This window comes from Protomyctophum bolini (assembly GCF_963924005.1).
Source record: "Protomyctophum bolini genome assembly, chromosome: 1".
NCBI classification, from domain to species: domain Eukaryota; kingdom Metazoa; phylum Chordata; class Actinopteri; order Myctophiformes; family Myctophidae; genus Protomyctophum; species Protomyctophum bolini.
In genome coordinates, this window is record NC_137862.1 from 38815994 (window position 1) to 38840550 (window position 24557).

At 42.0% G+C, this 24557-nt stretch overlaps 1 protein-coding gene across 1 annotated transcript; it reads left to right on the forward strand.

Moving 5' to 3' along the window:
* Positions 1-3693: 3693 nt before the first annotated feature.
* kifbp (kinesin family binding protein) lies at positions 3694-22670 on the forward strand (the record flags this gene model as incomplete). The annotated part of the gene is made up of 13 exons (XM_080785288.1): positions 3694-4155; positions 4602-4700; positions 5011-5090; positions 7281-7339; positions 8270-8394; positions 8818-8911; positions 10816-10928; positions 12051-12197; positions 12562-12636; positions 13511-13673; positions 15166-15340; positions 18132-18317; positions 20005-22670. 13 exons carry the CDS (start codon positions 3694-3696, stop codon positions 20165-20167), a joined length of 1941 nt encoding a protein of 646 aa, XP_080641414.1. The 3' UTR covers positions 20168-22670.
* Between the last annotated feature and the right edge of the window lie 1887 nt (positions 22671-24557).

Genomic DNA, 24557 nt, shown 5'->3' on the forward strand with positions numbered 1-24557 from the left:
CTGTCCGTCTTCACTGTAACTATCAATAAAAGCCCAAAATGCCAATACTAGAAGGTAGAGTGAATGCAAGTGTGAGTTTGAGGAGTTTTAATCTCAGTGTGAGGCTGTGGTCACAAAATGAGAGAATTGAATGGTGTGTAAAATGTTATCTGTTATATTGTTTCAGCATGGAGAAGAAGCTGAAATCTTAGTATCACAGCAGAGCTGATGTACTGTTGTGGGAACCAACGCCATGTTGCGGTCCTGTGGCTGCAACATCCACCTCAACCTGGACATCAACAAAGTGCACCTTCAGTAACATATAAGTGATCATCAGTAGCACTTAGGATCGTTTTTAACCCAATATCAATATGTATCATAATTACATTTTGTTACTTGGATTTTACAAATGGAAAAAACACATTTAGAATAGCAAGCTAGGTAATTCATCAAATACCTTGACTTGAAAGAAACAAAACAATTAATTCAAAATGTATACAGGACTTAGGTTTGAGATCTCAGCTTTGTGTGCTCTGGGGCTAGAAGGGGACTAGCTGTTAGCCATAACAGCTAGTTATGGCTAGGCTTTCTGTTCTATTTTTAGTTGGGTCTTTGAAACAAACTGGGCTACTGTAACCTGGGCTAAGCAGGCTGCTGCTGGTAAAACATGAACTGTGGTTTGTTTTAGATTGTCATTAATATACTGTCACTTTATTAAGGTGTCATACTCATTAATTTATTCCCTGATTTATGGATTGATTCTATGTCCTAAACTGGTATTAAAGGACTATAATGTCAGTTGGTGTGTAACTGTTTGTACATTGATTTCTATTTTCACATGAAACCTCCGTCTATTGAATGATACGTATCAAAGTCCCGTATCACACACATTACAAATTTCAATGTAGGCATTTCGCATGTGTGTATATTTAGTGTACATGCATTAAAGTTCTCAGTCGCCACAACTAATTCCAGTCATTTGGAAGCATTTCATAAAAAGATAGCCGATCTACAAGTGGAAAATGTGTCGCAAGCTTGTAGATCTGTTACTTTCAGTGAAGACATTGTTTTGTGTGTGGGTCGGGGTTTGAAAAAAAAAGAAAAATTACAATTGCAAATCACAGATTAAGATCTTCAATCTGGTCAGTAATCTGGTAAAACAATATAGCTTGAGGAACTGAATATAACATGGCCCTTCTTGTGTTGCAGCAAAACTGTTTAAAGGACACCAATGCAACTCCTTGCAACTGCCATTGGGGATAATGGTTGCCGGTTGCTTGCAAGGAGTTTCATGGTGAATCATTGATGTGGTTTGGGCTTAACTCAGAGCTGGTTTATGTGTAGTGCTTAAAAGAGTTCAAATGGGTCTACAGGTGCTTCTCAACACAGCCATATTTTACAGCACTATGCTCTGTATGTTGACAAGCTTTATGGTTATACTGATTTCCTTTTCCAGCAGCATTTGGCACCTGCCCACAGTGCCAAAACTACTAGTAATTGGTGTACTGAGCATCATGTTATTACTGTGTTTAACTGACCAGCCAACGGCTGTATTTAGCCCAAGGAGTGTTTTTTGTGCAAAACTAATGCTTGGAATGGATTCAGAATCATGAAAACCCCCTAGTTTGACACATCACATGCTACTGAAAGCAGAATTATAGGTAATTTTGCCTTATTGTGTCTTAAGGGTTTTGATGGTGGCCATATGGATTGGGGGCTCTCATGAATTTTCCCCGCATTTTTGCGATTTACGTGGGGGCTCAATTTGTTAAATAACGCTCCTAGATGACAAATCCATTTAGAAACGGACCTTTGCTCCACGGTCACGGAACTGCCGTAAATGACCCAACTAATAGTCTGGAAACGGAGGTACGGTACAGTAACATAAGGTCTGGTAGGCCTACAGTACAGTTCAGTTCAGTTTTCAGTAACATACAGTAGGCCTATGGTACGGTACACTATGGCATAGTATGGTACAGTACAGTATGGATATCAACATCCGATTCCTAATACTATCCAATACTTAGATAAGGAGGGGGGGTGAAATTATGACAGGCAGTTGCTGCTGTCAAAATCACTTTGTGTTTGAAATAGACACTCGTTCTTTCTAAGGTGTGATTTGGGGCCCTAAGGATGAATACAAAATGAATATCAACAGATTCCTAATACTGTCCAATACTTTGATAGGGAGGGGGTGAAGAGCCTCCCAGTTAAAAAACACTTTATGTTTGAAATAGACACTCGTTCTTTCTAAGGGGTGATTTGGGGCCCTAAGGATGAATACAAAATTAATATCAACATCCTAAATGGTACAGTTCAGTCTGGTACAGTACAGTGCAGTATGGTACAGTACAGTTTGGTACAGTACAGTGCAGTATTGTACAGTATGGTATGGTATAGTACAGTTTATTTATTTTTTATTTAACCTGCAGTAAAAACCACATTGAGACTGAAGTCTCTTTTACAAGTGTGAACTGGCCAAGACAAGAGGCAAAATAAGTGACACAGCTCTGCCACTGCCAGTAACAAAAAATACACAACAAAAAACAGGACAGACATACAATGCTCATAAATACAGTACCCACTACCGAAGAATCTCAAAGGCGACCAATAAGGACTAATAAATAAAAGACTAAGCAACGGGAATTGCTGGTAGACTTAAAAGCAAGCAGACATTTGCTATACGTCAAAGCAGGAGCAATGTATGGGAAGTGTGCCCATGGCAATCCTTTTAACCCATTTAGGCCTACGGCCGATTCTAAAAACGCCTTTTTCTGAAAAACTTTTTTTAAATTTTTGAATACTGTACATACTGTACATACTGTAGGTCATTCCTAGCCTGGCTAATAAGTACTTAGTTTAGACAACTGGCCCATGGATGAGTGGACCCCTGGACAACTGGCCCACCTGGATGAGTGGACCCCCGGACAACTGGCCACCTGGATGAGTGGACCCCCGGACAACTGGCCACCTGGATGAGTGGGCCCCTGGATGAGTGGACCCCTGGACAACTGGCCACCTGGATGGCGTGGCGCGAGAGTCGAGACCCTCTGAAGGCCGGTCGAGTTTGTTAATTTGTATTCTTCATTGCAATAAAGGTGTTATTGATGATATTTCATGTTCTGTGACTTTAATAATGTCAAAATAAACGTTATGACATTTGGAAATAATCTGATCATTTTATGATGTATATAAATCAGAAAAATACTAGGCGGATTTTCACATAGACCTATTTCATTGATAATGATAGTCTTGCAATTTGATATTTAAAATAGATATTTGACAATAACTAACTATTAAACGAACCATCATGCAAAACATTACGCTTTTATCCGCACTATGCTTTCACCGGACAGTCCGGACTGACCCCATCAGAGATCAGAGCCATAGAGTAAGACAGAGTTACGAAAACTCCGTTCACGTCATGGGGCCAGGGCCAGGCTCTTCTACATTCTTGGTTTGTCCCTAAAAGGGACAACCAGAAGTTTACTGCTGCTCGCGCGAGTACATCATGAACCACGTGACCAGGCTGTTTTCTGCCCCCTCAATGTCGTAACTGAAGTGAACGGAGTTACTCTCCTTCGACGGCTCCGCTCTAGAGTATTCTCTTATTTTGAAGAGATCGTCCACAGGAAGTCTTATATTTGCGGGGCTCTAGCTTAGAGTATATATACTCTAAGGGCTCTAGCCACACACATGCACTTCTGGCCAAACATGGCTTCCATCAACAGCTCAGAGTGGAGAGCTATCTGCGATAAATTCACCACCGCCCAAAACCTGTCCGAGGTGGAATGTCTCAAAGATCCTGCCAACGACCCGTTCCGCTCCAAGTACAAGGCCAGAGAGCTGCTCAGGGAGATATACTGTTCACTGAAGGACTTCCAGGCTGGAGGAGAGGAGGGCGAGAATGACAGCTGCGGTGAAGATGGGGCTGCCCGGCCGCAGACAGTGGACGGCGGGGAGAAGGAGCTGGATGGCTTCGGCGGCGGCAGTGGTGGTGACTCTGGGGCTGGGCTGGGGGACGCCAGGCTGGGAGCCGTGGAGTATTATCTGGGTGTCAACCACGTCGAGACGGAGGAGCTGTCTGCGGGCCAGGAGCATCTGATGAACTGCATGAAACGGCTGGATAAATGCTCCGTGTCGCCCGAGAACGTGTCCTTGTTCATTAACGTCAGGGTAATTCTGCAAACATAACTATCATGTGTATAGTGTTATTGCTGACTGACTAACCATCTAGCTTTTCAAGTCAGACCACGCTAATGCAGTGGTTTTCATCCCTTTTCTTATAAAGGCCCATTCATTATTTGGCATTTGCCTCAGGCCACAATATTTTGTTCTCGTAAGATTTTGTCCACAATTCTGTGCTGTGTTGATGTGGTACCAGGAGAGATAACAGGCAAACAATGATCAAAATAATACATTTATATTCTCTAATTGTGCAGACTTCTTGTAAAATGACGTAGTAATGCTGATCGTCTATTTTACACTCTCAAGAGTTAAAGATCTACAAGGGTTCATTTTGATTGCCAACTCTCCATCACTTAGCTCCAGGGGACCACCTGGAACCCACTCAAGGACCACTGGTTGAGAACCACTGCTCTAATGCTTGTGTCCTCCATCAGAACCAACTAGGCATCCTCTGGGCTGGGCGAGATGAGACAGAGATGGCTCAAGGCTTCCTGGAAACAGCAGAGTCCATCTATCTGCGTTACATGAAGGATGTGAGTCTGTTTTCTTAATTATGTCTTATTGTCTGTGACTGGTTCACAATCGTTGCATACTACGCAATTATGAATGAATTATGAAATGAAATATGAATGGGTTGTAGCCTATACTCACGCCAGCAGTAATATACACCGTAGTATGATCATGGCTAACATAATTACTAACAGGGTTGCTTTCTGGTTCGTACTTCTAGAGTCTGTGGACACCTATTGGTTCACTGAATGATTTACTTACTAGCTTTAGTTTTACTAGCAGCAGCTGATGAACAAGTAGACATCAGGAGCCCTGTGTTTACTATTTATTCAGGAAGGGACTCCCCCTACTGACATGACTGAGTACTTCTCAACAGAAGAGAATCTGCTAACTCATCAGGAGAGGAGAAAGAGGTATCACACACACACACACACACACACACACACACACACACACACACACACACACACACACACACACACACACCATTACATATTGAGAAAGGTACAGAATACAGAAGCTGCATAAGTACAGAGTTGCACACCAGGACCTCTACACCCAGAGCAGAGTGAATGCCCAGAAAATCATCAACAATCCAGATCACCAAAAATAAAGGCGAAAGCCACAAAAAAAAACATTAAAAAATACAATCCAGATCACTGCTAACCTAGCCTGGGAAACCCAGACGTTTTTATTTCTAGGAAGAAAAAAAAGTCTGGGGCCGAGTCCACTACAATTCGGCATAGAGTAGCGCGAACGTCGAACACTCTTTGCTGTTTCCTGATCATCTGCACCTTTGTTAAATTGACACACACGTACACACACACACTCATGTCGCGCAGCTGCGTCCAGATTCTCCCAGCGGATCCTGCCGGGAGCTGCCTATGCCATAGAAAGCATAGGTGGTGAGATCATGTGGTTTTAAAAAAATGTTGAAACTTTTCAGATGGTGTGCCTTCGATACAGATTTTGCCCCAAATAGAGGCTACATAAGATTTAAGTCATGGATAGAGAAAGGTGTCACAACTTGCATGTCATTTATACGAAGAAGTTAAATCGATAGTTTCAGATCAATACAAGTCAAACATGGTTTGGAACAGGTTGACTTTTACAGATATCTCCAGGTGTGGCACTATATCAATCAAGAATGTAAATTCAAAGAGTTTTCTGCAGTTGAATCAGAGTTATTTTTCATATTGAAGTCAGCCCTCACAGTGGAGCCAAGTAAATCCATCTCTGAGTTATATGGTGCCATTTTAGATGCTAAAAATGAAAGCATGTTGTACATCAAAGAGAGATGGGAGAGGGATGCAGGAATTGAACTCTCAGAGGAAGTATGGGGAGGGACCTGGGAGTTCCAGTCTACCTCAACCTGTTCTATGGACTGGAGAGAGCATTGTTGGAAAATATTATTAGATATATTAAGACCCCGTATCAGGGAAAATACAAAGGTGATGATAGGCCGTGCTGGAGGCAGTGTGGGGCAAAGAAAGCTTCCACATTTTCTGGGGGTGCCCCAAGTTGAGGGTGTTTTGGAACAATATTCACAAATCACTGTGCTCAGTATTTAATACTCCAATACCTTTTAACTTCACAACCCTGTACCTGGGCCACTTTGAATGTCTTAACCAGTTGAGATACACAGCTACTGCAGTTGCTGTTGGCAGCCAGCAAAAAGTCAATAACAAGAAGATGGCTAACCCCAATAGTCCTGGATATTTTCAAAATGGACAAATTAACATACATGTTAAGAACTAGATTAGACAATTTCTACCAAATTTGGAACAACTGGATAGTGCACATTGCCCCTCTGAGAGCCGACTTTGTGTGATCTCACTGGTCCATTGCCTGCTTTATGATTGTAGAAAATGTTTAAGACACCCTTCCTCCTCTCATGGTGGAAGACCAAAGCTGTATTGTTTTTGTCCCCCTCAGCAATAATGTAAATACTTTCGTTTATTTGGTTGTTGTTTTTTGTCTGTCTTTTTCTGCCCACTCTTTTCTTCTTTTTATCCTTCTGAAATGTACAATCTGAAGTGATATTGCCCTGTTGCCCCTGTTTAAGAGTGGACTTGACGTCATATGTAGCTCATCTAAAGAAAAAGGACTATACAGAGACATGAGATGGAGCCACATACAATTGCAACAGGCACTTATCGATGGCGTCACACCCAGTCACCCAGAGCCACGGACCACCATTTGATGACATTTAGCCTCTCAGACCCAAGAGAATATTTTGTTGTCGTTGGATACGATTTTTGTCTTCTTATGAGTTAAGTAACACATTTTAAGTATTAAGTAATGATTTAAGTAATAAGTAAGTTTAACAATCATTTGGTTTCATTTTACACTCAAGAGTTAAAGATCTATATTGGTCCATTAGGTGACCAACTCATTTTAGCTGGGGACCACCTGGAACCCCCTCAAGGCCCACTGGTGGGCCGGACTAGGTAGTTGAGAACCACTGAACTAGTGAACTCAATGCCTCCCCCATCTGGCGGAGTCAGGTTCGATCACCGCAGTATTGCTCCAGCAATCAAGTGTTAACTCCATTCTCCCCTTTCTCTCTAATCTGCATGCCTCCCCATCTCTGTGTCTTATAGGTTTGAGTTGGCTTACACCCATACCCTTTACTACGTGGCTCAGGTTTATAAGAATCTTGGTGAGTAGAGCTGCTGTTGTTGGCAAATTATGTATTCTGGGTCTTTTTGCTGCGATGTGCAGTTCAGCTCTTGATGGCACCTGCAGCTGCCAACATTTTCTCTACCCGTGACCTGCATCATTAGGGTCTCACACTAAGCTCTCGGAGTTGCCAAGCCCAAAGGTGTTGCGCACCCAAAAAGTATATGTTTATGCCAAATCCCTACATAGCTAAGAATAGGACTTTGGGTTCACATTTGATATTTTATATTTTTAAGTGTAGCAACAGTGAAAACTGCACATTGTAGGAAATGGGGATCTTATTTTACATTCCACAGACCAGAAGACGGAGCGCTCTGGCCACGTTCGGGCTTTTAGACGGATATCTTGTGTTGTGTTTATTAGCGGTTGCGTCCCCTCTCAAACGAGCACTTGCCCAGTTGTTGTGCAACCTGAAAGCAAACTCCACCTGCCCGAAAGTTTGATTTGCCTACCAGGGGCAGGTGGGCAACCCTTTTACTGTCAACTCCTGAACATCCCAAAGTGGTGAGAATGATCACGTTATATAGATCATTCACATGAGCTGGCCTTTACAACTGGAGTAAAATATTTGTTGAACTATGCTGCTCATTTAACCAACAGTATGGTACTTGTAGCAGACATGTTCCATACCCAAATGTGGGAAGCTTGGGATTATTTATGACCCACACATTGCTACTTTCCACACGTACAAGTACAACTACAAGCTTGGAAGAACAAAAGCTTCCATGGAAATGATCAGAAATTATTTTTTTCTTTTCTTCTTCTAATATTTTGATTCTTGTCATCAGTTAAGCCGTTGTGCACAAAAACAGTCCTCTGAAATAGCTGCTTGCAAGATTATGCAATTTTTCCACTAATAATTTCAATAATAATTGATAATATATGAAATACTGCTTATTTTGCTTCTCAGGTGAGATTGAGCGTGCTGCATCTTACTGTCACAGTACACTACAGAGGCAGTTAAAACTAAACCAGTACAACCCGATGGAATGGGCTCTCAATGCTGCTACATTATCACAGTACTACATTACCAAGGTATGGCATGGCTTACAATAGCCTAATTACATTTTGTTCATTGTATCAATTTTGTTGACACAATTAATGTGTATATTATACTGTATGCGCTGATGTCCTTGGAGTGGATTTTCTCCCATTATCTCCATGACTTTTCACTACAATTTGTCCATTCTAGCTTGGTCTACATTACAGTGAAATGAATGTAAATAAATGTTTGTACTTAACTGTAGTAATCCAATTCCAAATGTATATCGGGGAGAACTTAACAGAACATCAATTTCCACCAATTCTCGCAATTCTACTTTGCAGTGTAGTTTTCCAGAGAGGTTCAACGTTTTGGCTGCAATGAGAAAAATCATACAGGAACTGGGCTGTGGTAGCTTTCAGTGCTGTGACGGTACCTCACTTTGTGTTTCTGTGTGTACTGTGTGCGTTTCTCAGGGCCGCTACATGGAAGGTAGACATTGCCTCTCCGCAGCCACTGTCATAGCAGGCTTGGAAGGGGAACTTCCCTCTGAGGCTGCAGCACAGGAAAGTAAGTATATTGCTAATATGTTAACTTTAACTTGCAATGCTTCACAGAGTTGCATTAGTTTGAGAACAGCTGAGGAATATGGTGACTGAGTGCTATATGCTGCACCACCCCTTAAGCCTAAACTTTTTTTTTTTTTTTTACGATTTTGAAAAACATTTTAAAATAGTTCCAATGGCCAATCTACAAGCTCACAACGTGTTGATGTAGGTCGGCTAGTTAAACTATAAAAAAGGAAAAAAATCCTAAAATGGTAAAATATGGCAAAGAAGTTTAAGGATAAATGTTCATGCGTGCCCAAGATAGGGTCATGAGTCTGCACTCTGCAGTCCTTAAGTAGGGAGGCGGTCATTTCACAGCTTTGTAGCCAGGATGGAAAAGACTAGGGCTGCGTTCGAATTCATTCCCTATGCCCCATATAGTGCACTACTTTGGGGTTCACGTACAAATGTACTTTTTAAACATTTGTTTCCCCCTCTCTTTTCTTCCCTGGCGGACCTCGAAGCTACAGATCTCGAGACGTGATCTCAGATCTAGTGCATTTATTTGCAATTGTTTTGTTGCAATTGTTTTGATTTGATTTATAAATAAAACAAGTACCGGTATATTCATTTGCAACTATTGTTACTATTCTGATTCATTGTATCACCCAGCGGCGCATGACGTTAGGAGAGGAATCAGTTGCTGTAGAATATATTTGCGAGAATAACTTATTTTATCACAAACGTATATATATATTTGCGAGAATAACTTATTTTATCACAAACATAGGCTAAATATAATGCATGTGAGACATAATGTAGGCCTAGATGGCAATTTATTGGACTGCTGCAGTCACTTATTTGACTTAGTCTGTTTCTAGCAAAATTGTAACTAATTGAGCAGCAGTAACATTTGTTTTGATTGGTTTCTTGTAGTCAGTTGATTCTTCATATCCAAATGAGTGAAACGGATAGGATGATTTGTTTATTTTTCAAACAGTTCTTATATGAGGCGATATGAAAAAACCCTATGGCGATTACAATGCAAATAAAAAGTACATGAACCCGCAGACCTATAGCGCCCTCTACTGATATTGACGTCAGACTTGGTGCTCCCCGGCATACAGGGAGTACTGTTTTGATCAAAATTACCACTTTGACTCTTGACGGCAATTCCAGCGATATTAATGTCAGAAAAGGTGTCCAAGAGGCGTGATTCAAAATCATGGCCCGGTCTGGTAAAGACCTGCCCCCCGCCTGCCTCTGATTGTCCTTCCGACACTGCCCGTCTTATCAGACCTTCCTCCGAGGTGGGTAGTCTGGTGACACTGACGTGAGGTTACTCTGTGCCGTGGTGGGAAATAAATATTGCTCGGTGTTGGCATTGCCATGGGTTGTCCATAACAAGTTGCAACACGAACAGGGCTGAGTCGGCTCTAGCGAACTTCGCAACGTTCGACGCGGCAATGTGCACGCTTTAGTGTGCTTGGTGGTGGTGGATCTCGTGATTCAAGTTCGCTAGAGACTACACCCCTCCGTCGTGGTCTAAAACTACGTTACCGCGGTTGTTGGAAAAATAGTGACGGCAGTGGGATTCGAACCTGGGAGGTGTGGATTAGGAGTCTAATGACTAGCAAGTCATACTACCAAGCTGGTAGCCACTAGAATGTGGTTTTCTAGCTGTATTAGAATGTGAGAACACCCCACGGGCCCCCCTACCACTAGTTACTAGTAGTAAGGGGGCCAAAAGCAAAGATTTGAGTTAAAAACGTTCGCTCATTAGAGACACATTTTCATGATTGAAAAGAAAAATAGCAGATCTACAAGCCCATAGCGCTGCACTGAGTGCCTTCTCTCTCTTTGTTTTCACACCCTCTGTGTCACTCTTTCTGCTCTGTCCTTTTCTTTACACTCTCTCCCTCTCAGGTGAGGCAAAAAGTGAACGCAGAGACCAGCTTAGACAGAAGAGGGCAGAGATAGCTCGGTGTTGGATCAAATATTGTCTCAATCTGTTGCAAGATGCCAAGAAGCTACTAGAGGTAATGAATGGAATCATGTGTGTGGGTCTGTACATGAGTGTTTTTGGATAACACCCATTTAGACCTGACGTTGAAATAAAAATATATTAGATATTCAAAAATAGCAGACCTACAAGTTCGTAGTTCGCCGCTCGTAGCGCACCACCGTAGATCTGCTATTTTTCAATAGCTAAAGTATAACATAATGCTTAGTTGAAACACCAAAAGGGGTTCCCGCCCAGAATGGGTTAACTACTTACTTTATATTTCATTGAACCACAATGTCTCATTAATAAAGTACACAATCTACAATAGCTTGTAGGTTGCTATTTTAGTCGGCTCTTTTTTTTTTCATTATGAAAACCTGTATCTCCCGTCCCTGTTAGTCACCCACGCCTCCATATATGGTCACGCCTCGTGACATCACGCCTCCATATGGTCACGCCTCGTGACATCACGCCTCTATATATGGTCACGCCTTGTGACATCACACATCGTAACACGTCACGCCACCATATATGGCCGTCTCCATATATGAAGATCACGACACTGACCTCATCCAACCCTGGATAACCATACGGTACGTGGAGAAGACTGGATCATCACCTAGATCTGCATATATGGAGCTGGCATATATGGAGCCAGCAACTATCTGACCTCAAACCCATCTCCATATATGGAGATGACCTGTTCTCACATTCCATATGTTGATCCTACCCCACCCGTCCTTCCTGTTCTGACATTCAATCTGACCTCATCAAACCCTGTCTACTCAAGACACGTTCCATATGGCCAGTATTTGTCTGTTAATTCCATGGTACTTTTATGTGTTAAGCTATCCGCAGCCACGCACAAATAACATGAATCTCCCATTCGTATGACTATGCTCCCGTTTCCAATGGCACGACTGTTCCCTGAGCACCCCGTCTGGCTACGTGAGACTACTATTTTAGCTACCAGTACTTAATATAATGAGTCCCGAGTCCGACATAGCCAGAATACCATCGCCAGGTTAAAAGCGGTTAGGGGGAGTGCATGTTTGTACTAGAACTCTAAAAACAAACATACGCTTAAAAGGTGTTGTGTGTGTGTGTGTGTGTGTGTGTGTGTGTGTGTGTGTGTGTGTGTTTCATGCGCTGTCAGGACAACATCGGGGATCTGGATGTGGATCGCCAGGAGGAGTTGAAGAGAGCGAGGAGACTGGAGGAGGAGGAGGAGAAAGGGAAGAAGAGCACTCTAGTGTTTGGCTCTGAAGACACCTTTGACTCCATCGCCAGCCTAGAGGAGAAGGTCTATACATGATTATCACTATTCCTAGTACAGTAGTAGTAGACGTAGCAATTTCTGTTTTTACAATAAGTACTACAATTAATATGATCTTCAGCATTGATAATGTTTAAAGTCGTATGACTGGAATCTCAAATCTATTATAATATTGCTTCATTCCAGTATTCGTTCTTAGCTTTTTTTTGGTTTTGCAATTTTTTACCTGTACAAAACAAATGCGTTTTTTTACTCATTATTTTTCTTGTTTAAAAAGCATTGTAAAATATGTTCTAACTGTCACCTTTCTGTCTCTGAGTTCATTAAAACTCAGAGTTCCTTCCTTAAGAGGTCGGTTTACATAACCCTCAAAGTAGTTTCTATGTTCCAGGTGCAATATATGTTCCCGTTGGACTTCACTGAGGCCAGAGCTGTGTTTCTAGTAGGACAAAACTATTGCACACAGGTATACAGTACACACACACACACACACACACAGTGACAGTGACAGTGACACACACACACAGTGACAGTGACACACACACACACACACACACACACACACACACACACATTTCTTCACTGAAGTTTAGTAGGATCCCCATTCTCTTCTAAGTTTCTCAGTTCTAGTGGTATGCACTAAGGGATTTTGTCTCCATGAGTCTCCATCTAAACCAAAGAGGTGGTGGGTGAGGATCAGCTGAGTCGCAGGCACGGAGAACATACGCCAACACCAGGCCGTATTGCACATAGACACATACATTCTAGTCTGTTCGACGCACATACATTCTGGTTTATTAGACAGACACAGAGAAATATTTACAGTATGAACAGCGGATATATGACATGCCTAGCAGAAGATAAGATCAGAATGGTACAGAACAGGACGGACACAACAGGCGGTAGACAATCTCTGTCCTGGCTATGAGCTTGTAGATCTGCTATTTTTCAACAGCAGTAATGCTTAAAACACCAAAAGGGGTTCCTGAATGGGTTAAGCGGATAAGCATCCTGAATCATAGCCACATGATAGATTTGTAATATAAACGATTTGTAAATCTGTAAGCTTTCAGCGAGTTAAGAGTATTTTAGTTTGAGCTGATCTACAGCTACCATAGAACTTCACTGAAGCAAGATGGCCGCTGGCGAACGACGCCGGAGACAGCCTTGCGCCATCTAGCCTTTATTATATGTCTACGGTCTACACATTGAGTGGAGTTGGCAGTAACGAGGACCACAGTATGCAGGAGGAAATCGACCTCTGTCTTAAATTGTAAGAAGATTTTTTAAATGAATAAAATGTGTGCATAAATGTAATGGTTGTCTTTGGACCCGTCCAGGCTAAGGAGTACTTTGAGATGGATGGCTATGTGACGGACCACGTGGAGATCTTACGGGACCACAGTGCTCTGTTCAGGTCCCTGGCTTTCTTCGAGGATGACCTGGAGCGACGCTGCAAGATGCACAAACGACGAGTCGACATGATGGAACCAATCTGCATGGGTAGGTACTGACACGTGACACGTCACGGGACATCGGGTTCAACTGGGCCACCATTACACTCGAAGGGAACTGGACTCTATTCATCTTAACATAATATTTAATAATATGAATGGGGGGGGGCACGATGCCGCAGTCAGTAGCGCTGTCGCCTCGCAGCTAGAAGGTCCTGGGTTCGATTCCCGCTGGGGGATTGTTCTCTCCTCTGCATCATCAGTGCACATACCCCAGGTGGGGTTGGCAAAAGGGCCTTTCTGTGTGGAGTTTGCATGTTCTCCCCGTGTCCCTTAGGGTAGGTACTCTCACAAAAAACATGCAGTAATCCTGGTCTCTATACTGCCTGATGCTGGGGAAAGGAACTGGTTGGAATAATGTGTTCCTTCCACGAGCTACAGTACGTCCAACTGGGGCAACTCCCCTCTGTCAGGTGACAAGACTCCTCATGCATAGATGAAAACATGAGGTCAGTCCGCTGCTCTCCCTAGGTTGGCAGAGTGAGTGTAATGCCCAATCGTGGGATAAAAAAAAGAATATAACTGAATACATCAGACTAGAGTAGTATATCCCATCGAGGATCAATAAAGTATATCTATCTATCTACCCCTACCTACCTACTAGAGGAGACTGAAGGATAGACTGGATTAAAGTAGGAGAGATGGGAAGAAGCATGTTAGAACAAAATATAATTTATTAATTCAATTATTTAGGATAGGTTGTATACACAATTTCCTTTCTGTTCAAGGTTGTACTTTATTGTTACATCGTGTGTACAGGTACATAAGAGTATAAGAGTTCCACTATACCGCTGCTTACCCTTTTCTGCAGATTGTATCCAAAAAGTGCAGATCTGTTAACGAGCTAAACTAAATTTAATTTAGGAACGGCCAAGAAAATCCAAGTTGCGGCATGAAACGAGCGTTTAAATTGGTTGTATAGTCGGCCGCTTCCATGTTTTTCAAGGAAGTTGAAAAGCTTTAGCGCCTCTCCGGTGCCGCCCCTGGTCAAATGTGGAATTAGATTGTCCAACTGATTTCAGTTCAGTCGACATGCACATGCACAACTTCCTTGAAACATGGAAATGGAAGCGGCTGACTAAACAACCGATTTAAACGCTCGTTTCATGCCGCAACTTGGATTTTGGATACAATCTGCAGAAAAGGGTAAGCAGCGGTAGTTAGTTGTGGAAACCATACGGCGTTTCTGAAACGCTATGGGTGGGCTTGGATTCGTGACCTCATCTCGGAGCTACAGAATGAGCGTGCGGACTAAGGGAACGTATCGGGGCTAATACAATAACTGTAGAATAGTAATACAAAAATAAAAAATATTAAAGAAAGGGAGAGAGTGCAAAAAAGGATAGATAGAAAAAGAAGATTCAAGAGCATAATCAAATCAAGCATGGTTTTTGTGTAGTTTTTGTGCATATTCTAAGCAATGCTACTTTTTGACTACGTGTCACTCTTTTGTCCATTCCATCCCATCCATGGACCTGTAGACCTGAACTCCCAGTACTATCTGTTGATACGCAGACAGTTGATGTTTGAGTTGGCTGAGACTTACAACGAGATGATGGACCTGAAGCTGACCCTGGCCAACAGACAGGATGACACGGAGGCCCTGGAACACCACACCGTTAAGAAGTTCAACCACCTGTGTTCTTCATCCACCAAGTTAGTACTGTGTGTGTGTGTGTGTGTGTGTGTGTGTGTGTGTGTGTGTGTGTGTGTGTGTGTGTGTGTGTGTGTGTGTGTGTGTGTGTGTGTGTGTGTGTGTGTGTGTGTGTGTGTGTGTGTGTGTGGTTATACTTGTATCTAGAGATGCACAATATAATCTCTAGCGAAAATATAATATATAAGCTGTATCGCATCGGACTACAAATAATCACCATTATTTTCACAGTACTTAACCCATTCTGGGCGGGAACCCCTTTGGTGTTTTAAGCATTATGCTATACGTTAGCTATTGAAAAACAGCAGATCTACAAGCTCGAGGTTGTAGATCTGCTATTTTTCAATCGTGAAAATGTGGTGCAAATCTTGAATATATATTCTTTCAGAGCAAATGTTTTTAACTCAAATCTTTGCTTCTGGGGGGTCCCTGGAACAACATATTTTCAGCTGGAGGTCGGTGGCCAATTACATATATTTGTGGAGTTCCTTAACATGAAAATGTTTGAGAACCACTGACATAGAAACATAGGTTTTTCAGAAAAATGATTTAGAAGACATTTTGTCCTCGGGTTGACGACATTCAGCCACTAGATGTCACTCTTTTCCAACACCTTGTTGCACCAGAGTCGTTATTTCACCATGACATGTGAGGCACAATTGTGGTGTGCTTAATTTTAAGGTAAATGGCTGCCGCAAAGAATTTCTTTAGGGAAAAAAGCAACACCTTACCCAAAAATTACTGAAGCACACATGGATAATGGAGGCCATCAGCTTATAGAGGTAAACTAAATTATTGTCAGTCCAACAACATGACAGAATCAATAATGTTTTGTGGGGAAAGCAGTACTTTTATTACACACCCTTTAAAAGCTCTGTGTGTGGATATACTGTATTTATTATAATAATTTTGTTATACATTTGAATAAAAATGTTATCGTCATCATCCGTTACGTCTGGAGACTGGTCCTGAACAGGCTTCAGATACGCCTCCTCACAGGAGGTTTGGCTCCCATTTTAACCCATTTGATTTGGTGCCGATAAGAACCCGTTGGCGAGCGCACGCCCTTGCTGACGTCGCCCCCAGGCGGGGTTTTAACTAGGGATGTTAATAGTTTATCTGCGGTTCTATCATTTCTGTGAATATAATGCTGTCTGTGTGCGTGTGGCAGAGGAACGTGGGCCGGTTAAAAAAAAGTCTTATCACCACCTTGGTAGCCACAGAAACGTCTCTGCTTTTGCATGTGATGTGACTGACAAGACAGTGCACTTTTCATTTAATTTTATTCCTCATATAAAGATGCCATTGCCTGGCCCTGTATCTCAAATGGTCAAATATTTGATTAAGAAATATCGCATGCCTTTTGTATTCTTTCTGTATATCAGCAAAATGTAGATTTTTATTGCGACCATATATTGAGATCACTGATTTCATCAATATTGGCCAGCAACTCTACATCTGACCTCAAACCCTTAGATCTTTCTCCATATATGGATATATGTCGGAACCTGTTCTGACATTCCATATGTTGATCCTTCCCCATCCATCCTTCCTCTTCGATGTCTCCCTTTTGACTGATACCTGTCCAGTCAAACTCTAGACCGCCCCAAAGTTATTAGTGCAGCTGCGCCCGGCAGCCGGTGAAAACTAGAGTTCTCAACAGGCCGAAAATTAAGGCCCGGCCCTCATCAAACCCTGTACACTCAAGAGAATGTCCCCGCTACCACCCTTAGATCTCATATATGGAGCTGACCTGTTCTGACATTCCATATGTTGATCTGACCTCATCAAACCCTGTGTACACAAGAGAATGTCCCCGCTACCACCTTAGATCTCATATATGGAGCTGACCTGTTCTGACATTCCATATGTTGATCTGACCTCATCAAACCCTGTGTACACAAGAGAATGTCCCCGCTACCACCCTTAGATCTCATATATGGAGCTGACCTGTTCTAACATTCCATATGTTGATCTGACCTCATCAAACCCTGTACACTCAAGACACGCTCCTTATATGACCCTTAGGCGTCTCACTGGTGTTAGACATTGAGGGAAATTAATATTCTCAGATAAGAAAGAAAGAAAAACGCCACTTATCAACAAACCGGTTGATCGATAAAGTTATCAATTAACAATTAATTAATTAATCGATAATTGACATCCCTAGTTTTAACCCACGACCATCCCCACAAAAGGCTCTATTCTATCAAATGCCTCCCCCCCTCCATCCAGGTATTTCCAGATGTTCCTGGACTAAATGCCTCTCCTCCTCCATCCAGGTATTTACAGATGTTCCTGGACTAAATGCCTCTGCCCTCCATCCAGGTATTTACAGATGTTCCTGGACTAAATGCCTCTCCCCTCCAGGTATTTCCAGATGTTCCTGGACTAAATGCCTCTCTCCCTCCATCCAGGTATTTCCAGATGTTGCTGGACTAAATGCCTCTCCCCCTCCACCCAGGTATTTCCAGATGTTGCTGGACTAAATGCCTCTCCCCCTCCATCCAGGTATTTCCAGATGTTCCTGGACTAAATGCCTCTCCCCCTCCATCCAGGTATTTCCAGATGTTGCTGGACTAAATGCCTCTCCCCCTCCACCCAGGTATTTCCAGATGTTCCTGGACTAAATGCCTCTCCCCCTCCATCCAGGTATTTCCAGATGTTCCTGGACTAAATGCCTCTCCTCCTCCATCTAGGTATTTACAGATGTTCCTGGACTAAATGCCTCTCCCCCTCCATCCAGCTATTTCCAGATGTTCCTGGACTAAATGCCTCTCCCCCTCCATCCAGGTATTTCCAGATGTTCCTGGACTCTCTGCGTTCCCCAGATGGGAAGTTCCCAGAGCGACTGGAGGAGGAGGTTCTGAGGCCGGCCCTGGTGGCTCGGTTCAGGGTGGCCAGACTCTACAGCAGGCTGATCAGTCCTGTTCTCTCCACTCAGCTGGACAACCTCGATCTGTCCCTGGAGAACTACAAGTATGTATGGGGACACGTTGACTGTATATCATATCATGCTGGATTAAACATGTATAATTTAAGTCAGTGGTTCCAACCAGTGGTCCTCGAGGGAGTTCCAGGTGGTCCCCAGCTAAATGATGGAGAGTTGGTAACCAAATGGAACCCTTTGATCCCAGATTTTTAACTCTTGAGAGCGTAAAATGAATCCAAATGGACTCTTTTGGTTTCATTGTACGCTCCCAAGAGTTAAATTATTGATCTGCATTACTTAATTTACAAGAAGTCTACACACGATTAGAGAATGTAGTGAAATAATTTTCATCAACATTTGCCTGTTATCTCTCCTATGGCACCACACATCAATGGACATCATGGACAACAAATTAAATATTCTAAGTTTTGAGTCTGTGAGGCTAAATTTCATCAAATGGTGGTCCGTGGCTCAAATGCTGAATAAATAATGGACCTTGATATGAAAAGGGCTGAAAACCACTCATTTAAGTGCATAGGATAAAACTCGCATACAGTATGGGCTGTATTTTGCGTGTCTTAAGTACCAGGTCTTATTCCCTAACTTGAGTAAACTAAAGACCTGGAGGCGTGGTCAATGCTCTTTGGACACTCAGAATAGCCAAATGGCATTGATCACGCCTCCAGGTCTTTAGTTTACTCAAGTTAGGGAATAAGACCTGGTACTTAAGACACGCAAAATACAGCCCTATATGTGCAGACGTACAGTGACAAATATGCAGACTACAGCAAAATTATGTCAATGAAGAGTTATTTGTCACTGTAAAAAATAATTCTGCTGAATTAATTTACCCATCCTAATTTATTAGGAGCCGAGGGCGGCATTAATTCAGCACCCAAACACCCAGCTGACAGAGTTTAACCCTTTTTGGGCGGGAACCCCTTTTGATGTTTTAAGCGTTACGTTATACTTTAGCTATTGAAAAATAGCAGATCTGCAAGCTCAAATCTTTGAATATCCGATCGAACGTTTTTAACTCAAATCTTTGCTTCTGGGGAGGTCCCTGGAACAACATATTTTCAGATGGGGGTCGGAGGCCAATTACAATTTTTTTTTGAGGTCCTTGACATGAAATATTGAGCACCACTGATACAGAAACATGAGGTTTTTCAGAAAACTGTCAGGATTTTGAAGACTTTTTTTATTTCGACGTCGGGCCTAAATGGGTTAAGTGTCTTAACCCTCTCAGAGATACTTTGACACTTTGTCACTCTGGGCAGGCAGGGGTGCAAACAATCCAGTGACCTTCCCATTCCCAGGCGGCCTCTCTACCCATTCAGCCACTACGGCCCCCTGAGTCTGTGAATGAATGCTCTACATAGCCATGTTTAGGAAATGACGACAAAGCAAGCTGCCAAATTCCGCTCACTGCGACATCAACCCTGGGACGGGAATCCCCTGGCGGTCTCACTGGTTCTGTAGATCCCCCAAATTAATATGCATTTGGCCACGGACACCCATATATATATATATACAGTATACATATATATTCCAACGAAATAGAGTGTAGATTGTCTATTTTCAAATATCCATACCCCACGTTGAGAACTGTAGAATGAGCTCAAAGAAAATAAGTCATCCCTTGTGTTCTTTAAGTTTAAATATGTATATGTACAGCTGCACTACTTTTAACAGGTCGCCTCATTTGTATTCCTTTGACCTCTTTGTCTGCAGGAACGTGGTCCAGTACTGTGAGCTCCACCCAGAGGCCGCCGCTGCCGTGGAAACGGAGCTGGAGCTGAGCCAGGAAATGGTCAGCCTGCTGCCCATCAAGATCAACCGTCTCAAAGCCAAGCTGAACGCAGACGACAACTGTCAAGTTTCAGACAACAACTGAAACTAAGACAACATCAAGATCAACTGTCTCAAAGCTAAGCTTTAATACAGACGATAACTGAAAGGCAACATGGGTTCGTTGACAGACTTCACTGCTTACTGGCTGTCTGCCTCGTTTCGTTAACAGATTTGTCATCGGCCAGTCAGCCAGTTAGTCTGAATCAGTCGTTTTCAAACCTTTTGATTTTAAATATCCCCATAACCACCGGGGTTGAACCGGTTCAGTTCTTTTCTACCGGTTGTTGAACCGGTTCAGTTCTTTTCCACCTGGGGTTGAACCTGTTCAGTTCTTTTCCACCTGGGGTTGAACCTGTTCAGTTCTTTTCCACTGGAGTTGAACCTGTTCAGTTCTTTTCCACCGGAGTTGAACCTGTTCAGTTCTTTTCCACCGGGGTTGAACCTGTTCAGTTCTTTTCCACCGGAGTTGAACCGGTTCAGTTATTTTTTTCCCTCTGCCTAATATTGAATCAGTTCAGAGTGTTTCCACTGAAAATTAACAACAACCCTAAAAAGTTGCTTCTGAACCGGAACCAGAAAATGGCCTCCGGTTCTGTGACAGCACCAAGGTTCCAAGAATCTAGAACGGAACCAGTTAACCAAAGTTATGTTGGTGGAAAAGAGGCCTGAGAGTGTAGAGTGTATCTTTTTTTTGTGCACTCTCAGAGTTATCCTTTAGAACCCCCTCAAGGAACCACTAAATAAACTAAATGGTTGCTGCCAATGCTAAAAGAACTGAATGGATTATTAATATTGACTGACAGGCTTTTTCTAGGCTGATGTGTCTGTACAGTGAATATACTTTGTGGAGTAGATAGTCCTTTTTTTATGCTGTCATATACGACCAGTTACTTTAAAGCCATGATGACTGTTACCCAACAGCTACAGGAACTGGATGTCTGATTAAGTGCAGCACTATCATAATATCAAACGTGTATAAATTGACCGCAGCCCTGATCCAGCCCTGTTCCACCGCGCTTTCCTCCCGACCAACATGGTTATTGTTTTCCATTTACAATTTAGCCGACACTCAGTCTCCTATCCAGAGTCGAGAGCAACGAGATCAATGTGGTGTTTAAATCCCCGGAAGGACATGAAAGTTACAGAGTAAGTAAAAAGTAACAAAATATGAAAGTTACAGAAGTAAAAAGTAATAGAATGATTTCCTCTACCGAGGGTATAGATGCCTACTGAAGCATGGCGGTTGCACAGAGAGGTTTGGCACCCTAGAATGTAGGGCAGATCATAATTTTCTTTTTTATCCCACTATTTTTGCAACTCATTTTTTGAGTGGTGCAACCATAGTGCCCAGCAATGTGTGTCCCTGGATAGCTGGCTGGGTCTCTGGGTCTGTCCCAGCACAGAAATAGCGTTATAGCGTTCGTTCACCAAGTGTCACTGTTGCACAGCCTAAAGCCCTAACCACACCAAAGGGTCGAGGGTCGTTAACTCCTTGCAACCGTTTGGATCCAAGGAGTTGCATGGTGACCCTTTGGTGTGGTTAGGGCTTAACACACACACACACACAGGCCAGGGAGGAGAGCTTGTACAGTGCTCTAGAACTCCCACATAGTAGAAATGGAAATCTCAGCAGATTGGTTATATTTGCCACCAGTGGCCCGGGCAAAAGTCATCGTCCGAAAACGCCAATAGCTTTTCAGACATCCATATCTGTCCTGCATGATGCCAGCTTCATCCATTATGACTTGCCTTGTACTTAAGTGGCTTTCTGAGGAGTTGAGAAGTCATCCATATTTTATTGTGTGTATATAGATAAATAATAACAAATGAATATTGTGTAATAATACTGACTGTGTGAATTGTTGATTACTGTATGTTATGAAGAGTTGGCTTCACAGACATGACAAAGTTTCGCCTGAGACGAGGTTTTTGTTCTGGGCTGGTGAACCAAAAAGTGTCCAGGGCAGAGCTGCCAACATTGGACTGTGAGAATCCAGTCCAATGTTTGGGGGCGGTGGGGAGGACTCCCCAAGCGGGGGTCCTCCCCTAGAAACTTTGACGGAGTAGATGTAATTTCCTGTATTCTGGTGAATATTGGGAGTTCGACACTTGTATCAGGCTTGCTTTAGTACTAGTAGCATTGGAAAAGAATGGGTTTCAGCCATTAAAATGCAAAACATAGGCCTACAGAAATTGATTTGATTACTGAAGCAATGTAAGACCCATCTTTAATAATGACCAATACAGGAGACTCCTGCATGATCCAGGAGTGTTGGCAGCCTTTTTCCAGGGTCTGTCTCTGCTGGGTCTCTATAATAGGACAAGAGTGATGGCCTGTTTTAACAGGCCTTGGACACAGCAAGAGAATCAATCTGGGATGTGTACTGGCAAAGAATCCCAGCTCAGATTGACACGATGAACCTCTTAATCCATGTCTGTTAAACCATGCTTTAAATTATTAATCTGAACATACTGTGATTTTAGTTTTTAGTTTTTCCTTTTTTAGTTTTTTGCTGGTCTAAAATAAAAAGATATCTTAACATTAACTCAATCTAGAATATTGTTATTTTGTTCCCGTTACTGATGCACAGAGAGAATCTTCAATTTAAATGTATCCATTTGTAACGAGTGTACAAATGTAACCAAAAAGAGTAGACCCGAATGATGAAATGATGCTGCAAATTCTACTTTGCAGGTATGTGGGGCACCGAAGCATTCCAGTTCATTTTACAACCCATTCCTGGGAGTTTGTGTGCTGAATGTTAATTTGCTTTTACTTACTGACCTGGCACTCTAGTTCCTTGATCACTTTACCCTGTTGTTTTGCAAATGTATGTTCATTGCACTTACCCAGTGATGTAAGTGATGTACTCACATTTGTTTACTTATGTGTACACTGGAGAAATACTCAATTATTAGTTAAAAACCTAAATTTTACTTTAGTAAAAGTACAAAAGTATTTGCATCAAAATACACTTAAAGCAGCCTACATAAAAGTGGATTGTTTGTGCCAGTAACATGAGTCTCACTGTCTCTATACTGCTTAGACAATTACATTTTCAGGTCAGGATATCCAATCAAGAACAACAGATCCACAATGATTTGGTTATTAGTGCGATGTGCGTCATATCACATTCACATGAGACACTGCTGAATCCCCCCTCTCTCTCTCGTGCATGCACTTACATGATGGCTGAGTCAAAACTCCAAAAGATTGATATCTCAAGATTTATAACGTGTATTAATTACTCTGGAGATATTTATGCAATAAAGATGCTTAATCTTTCCACCAACCTGTAATTCCTGTTTTAGTGGCATCAATTTCTCCACAAATAAAAAAAAATGCTTCATATAAAGCCAGTCAAAAGCAAGTAAATCCAGACAATAGAGACCGCATTCAGATTTATACATGTAGTAATGGAACAGCATTCTACACAATCACATTTCTTTTACTCTTATGTACATCTACAAGATGTAACAAAGTACAACCATGTACTCTAGCAGAGAGAGAGAGTCGCTTCTTTTTGAAGGGACTGCCTTATTTTCTCGGAAACAGTAGCCAAGCATACTTGTTACAACAACCCAGAATACTTGTTTCATTGCGAAGATGCTTAATGAATAATGATTCTATTTTAATTATGAAGAAATGTATGACCTATCCCCCAACTATGCTCAGAGACAAAACTTACCACCTGTAGGGTTCCTTTGAAGTTGTTCACATGTGAACTCATCAGTGAACTCTCTTTGAGTGTTGCACAATATCAGCTACAATTACTGTAAGCTGCAACACTATTATCTGTTCTAGAAACTAGAGCGGTGGTTTTCAAATGGTTTGTGCCCAAGGCACACCAAAGGGCATTTAAAAACCTCAAGGCACACCTGTATAAATATCCATGCAAAAGAGCCTCTTCACCACTTCATTTGTTTTATTTACAGATGCCAAATAAAAGGTTAGACCATTTAAACTAGTCGACTAATTCTAAACCTAGACTAACACTATTTCATATGACTAAAATGTGACTAAAACTAAATAGAAATGTATTTAAAAGACTAAAATAAAAAAATTCTGTCAAAATCAACACTGTTGAACTGTAATGGTAACTAAAAGGTCATGTTCCATGAGTTGCAACCATAACAGGAATACACCCACAGGCACTGCACAAACCTGAAGCCATGTGATCGCAATCAATATTATGATTACTATTTCACTGAACAAGTGTATAGACCAATACAAGATCTCCAAAAAGACACATTGATAATATATTCCCATTGAGGTGGACAGAATTATCTAACTGAACTATGTACAGTATGTGTATAGGATTTCTGAGCTGTTTTCAGCATATCTGCTGACAGTCAACTTTTCCATAATGGACAAAATGATGATGGTAATTGATTGCATACTTGAATAATGTTTTTTATTTACGTGGAAAGAT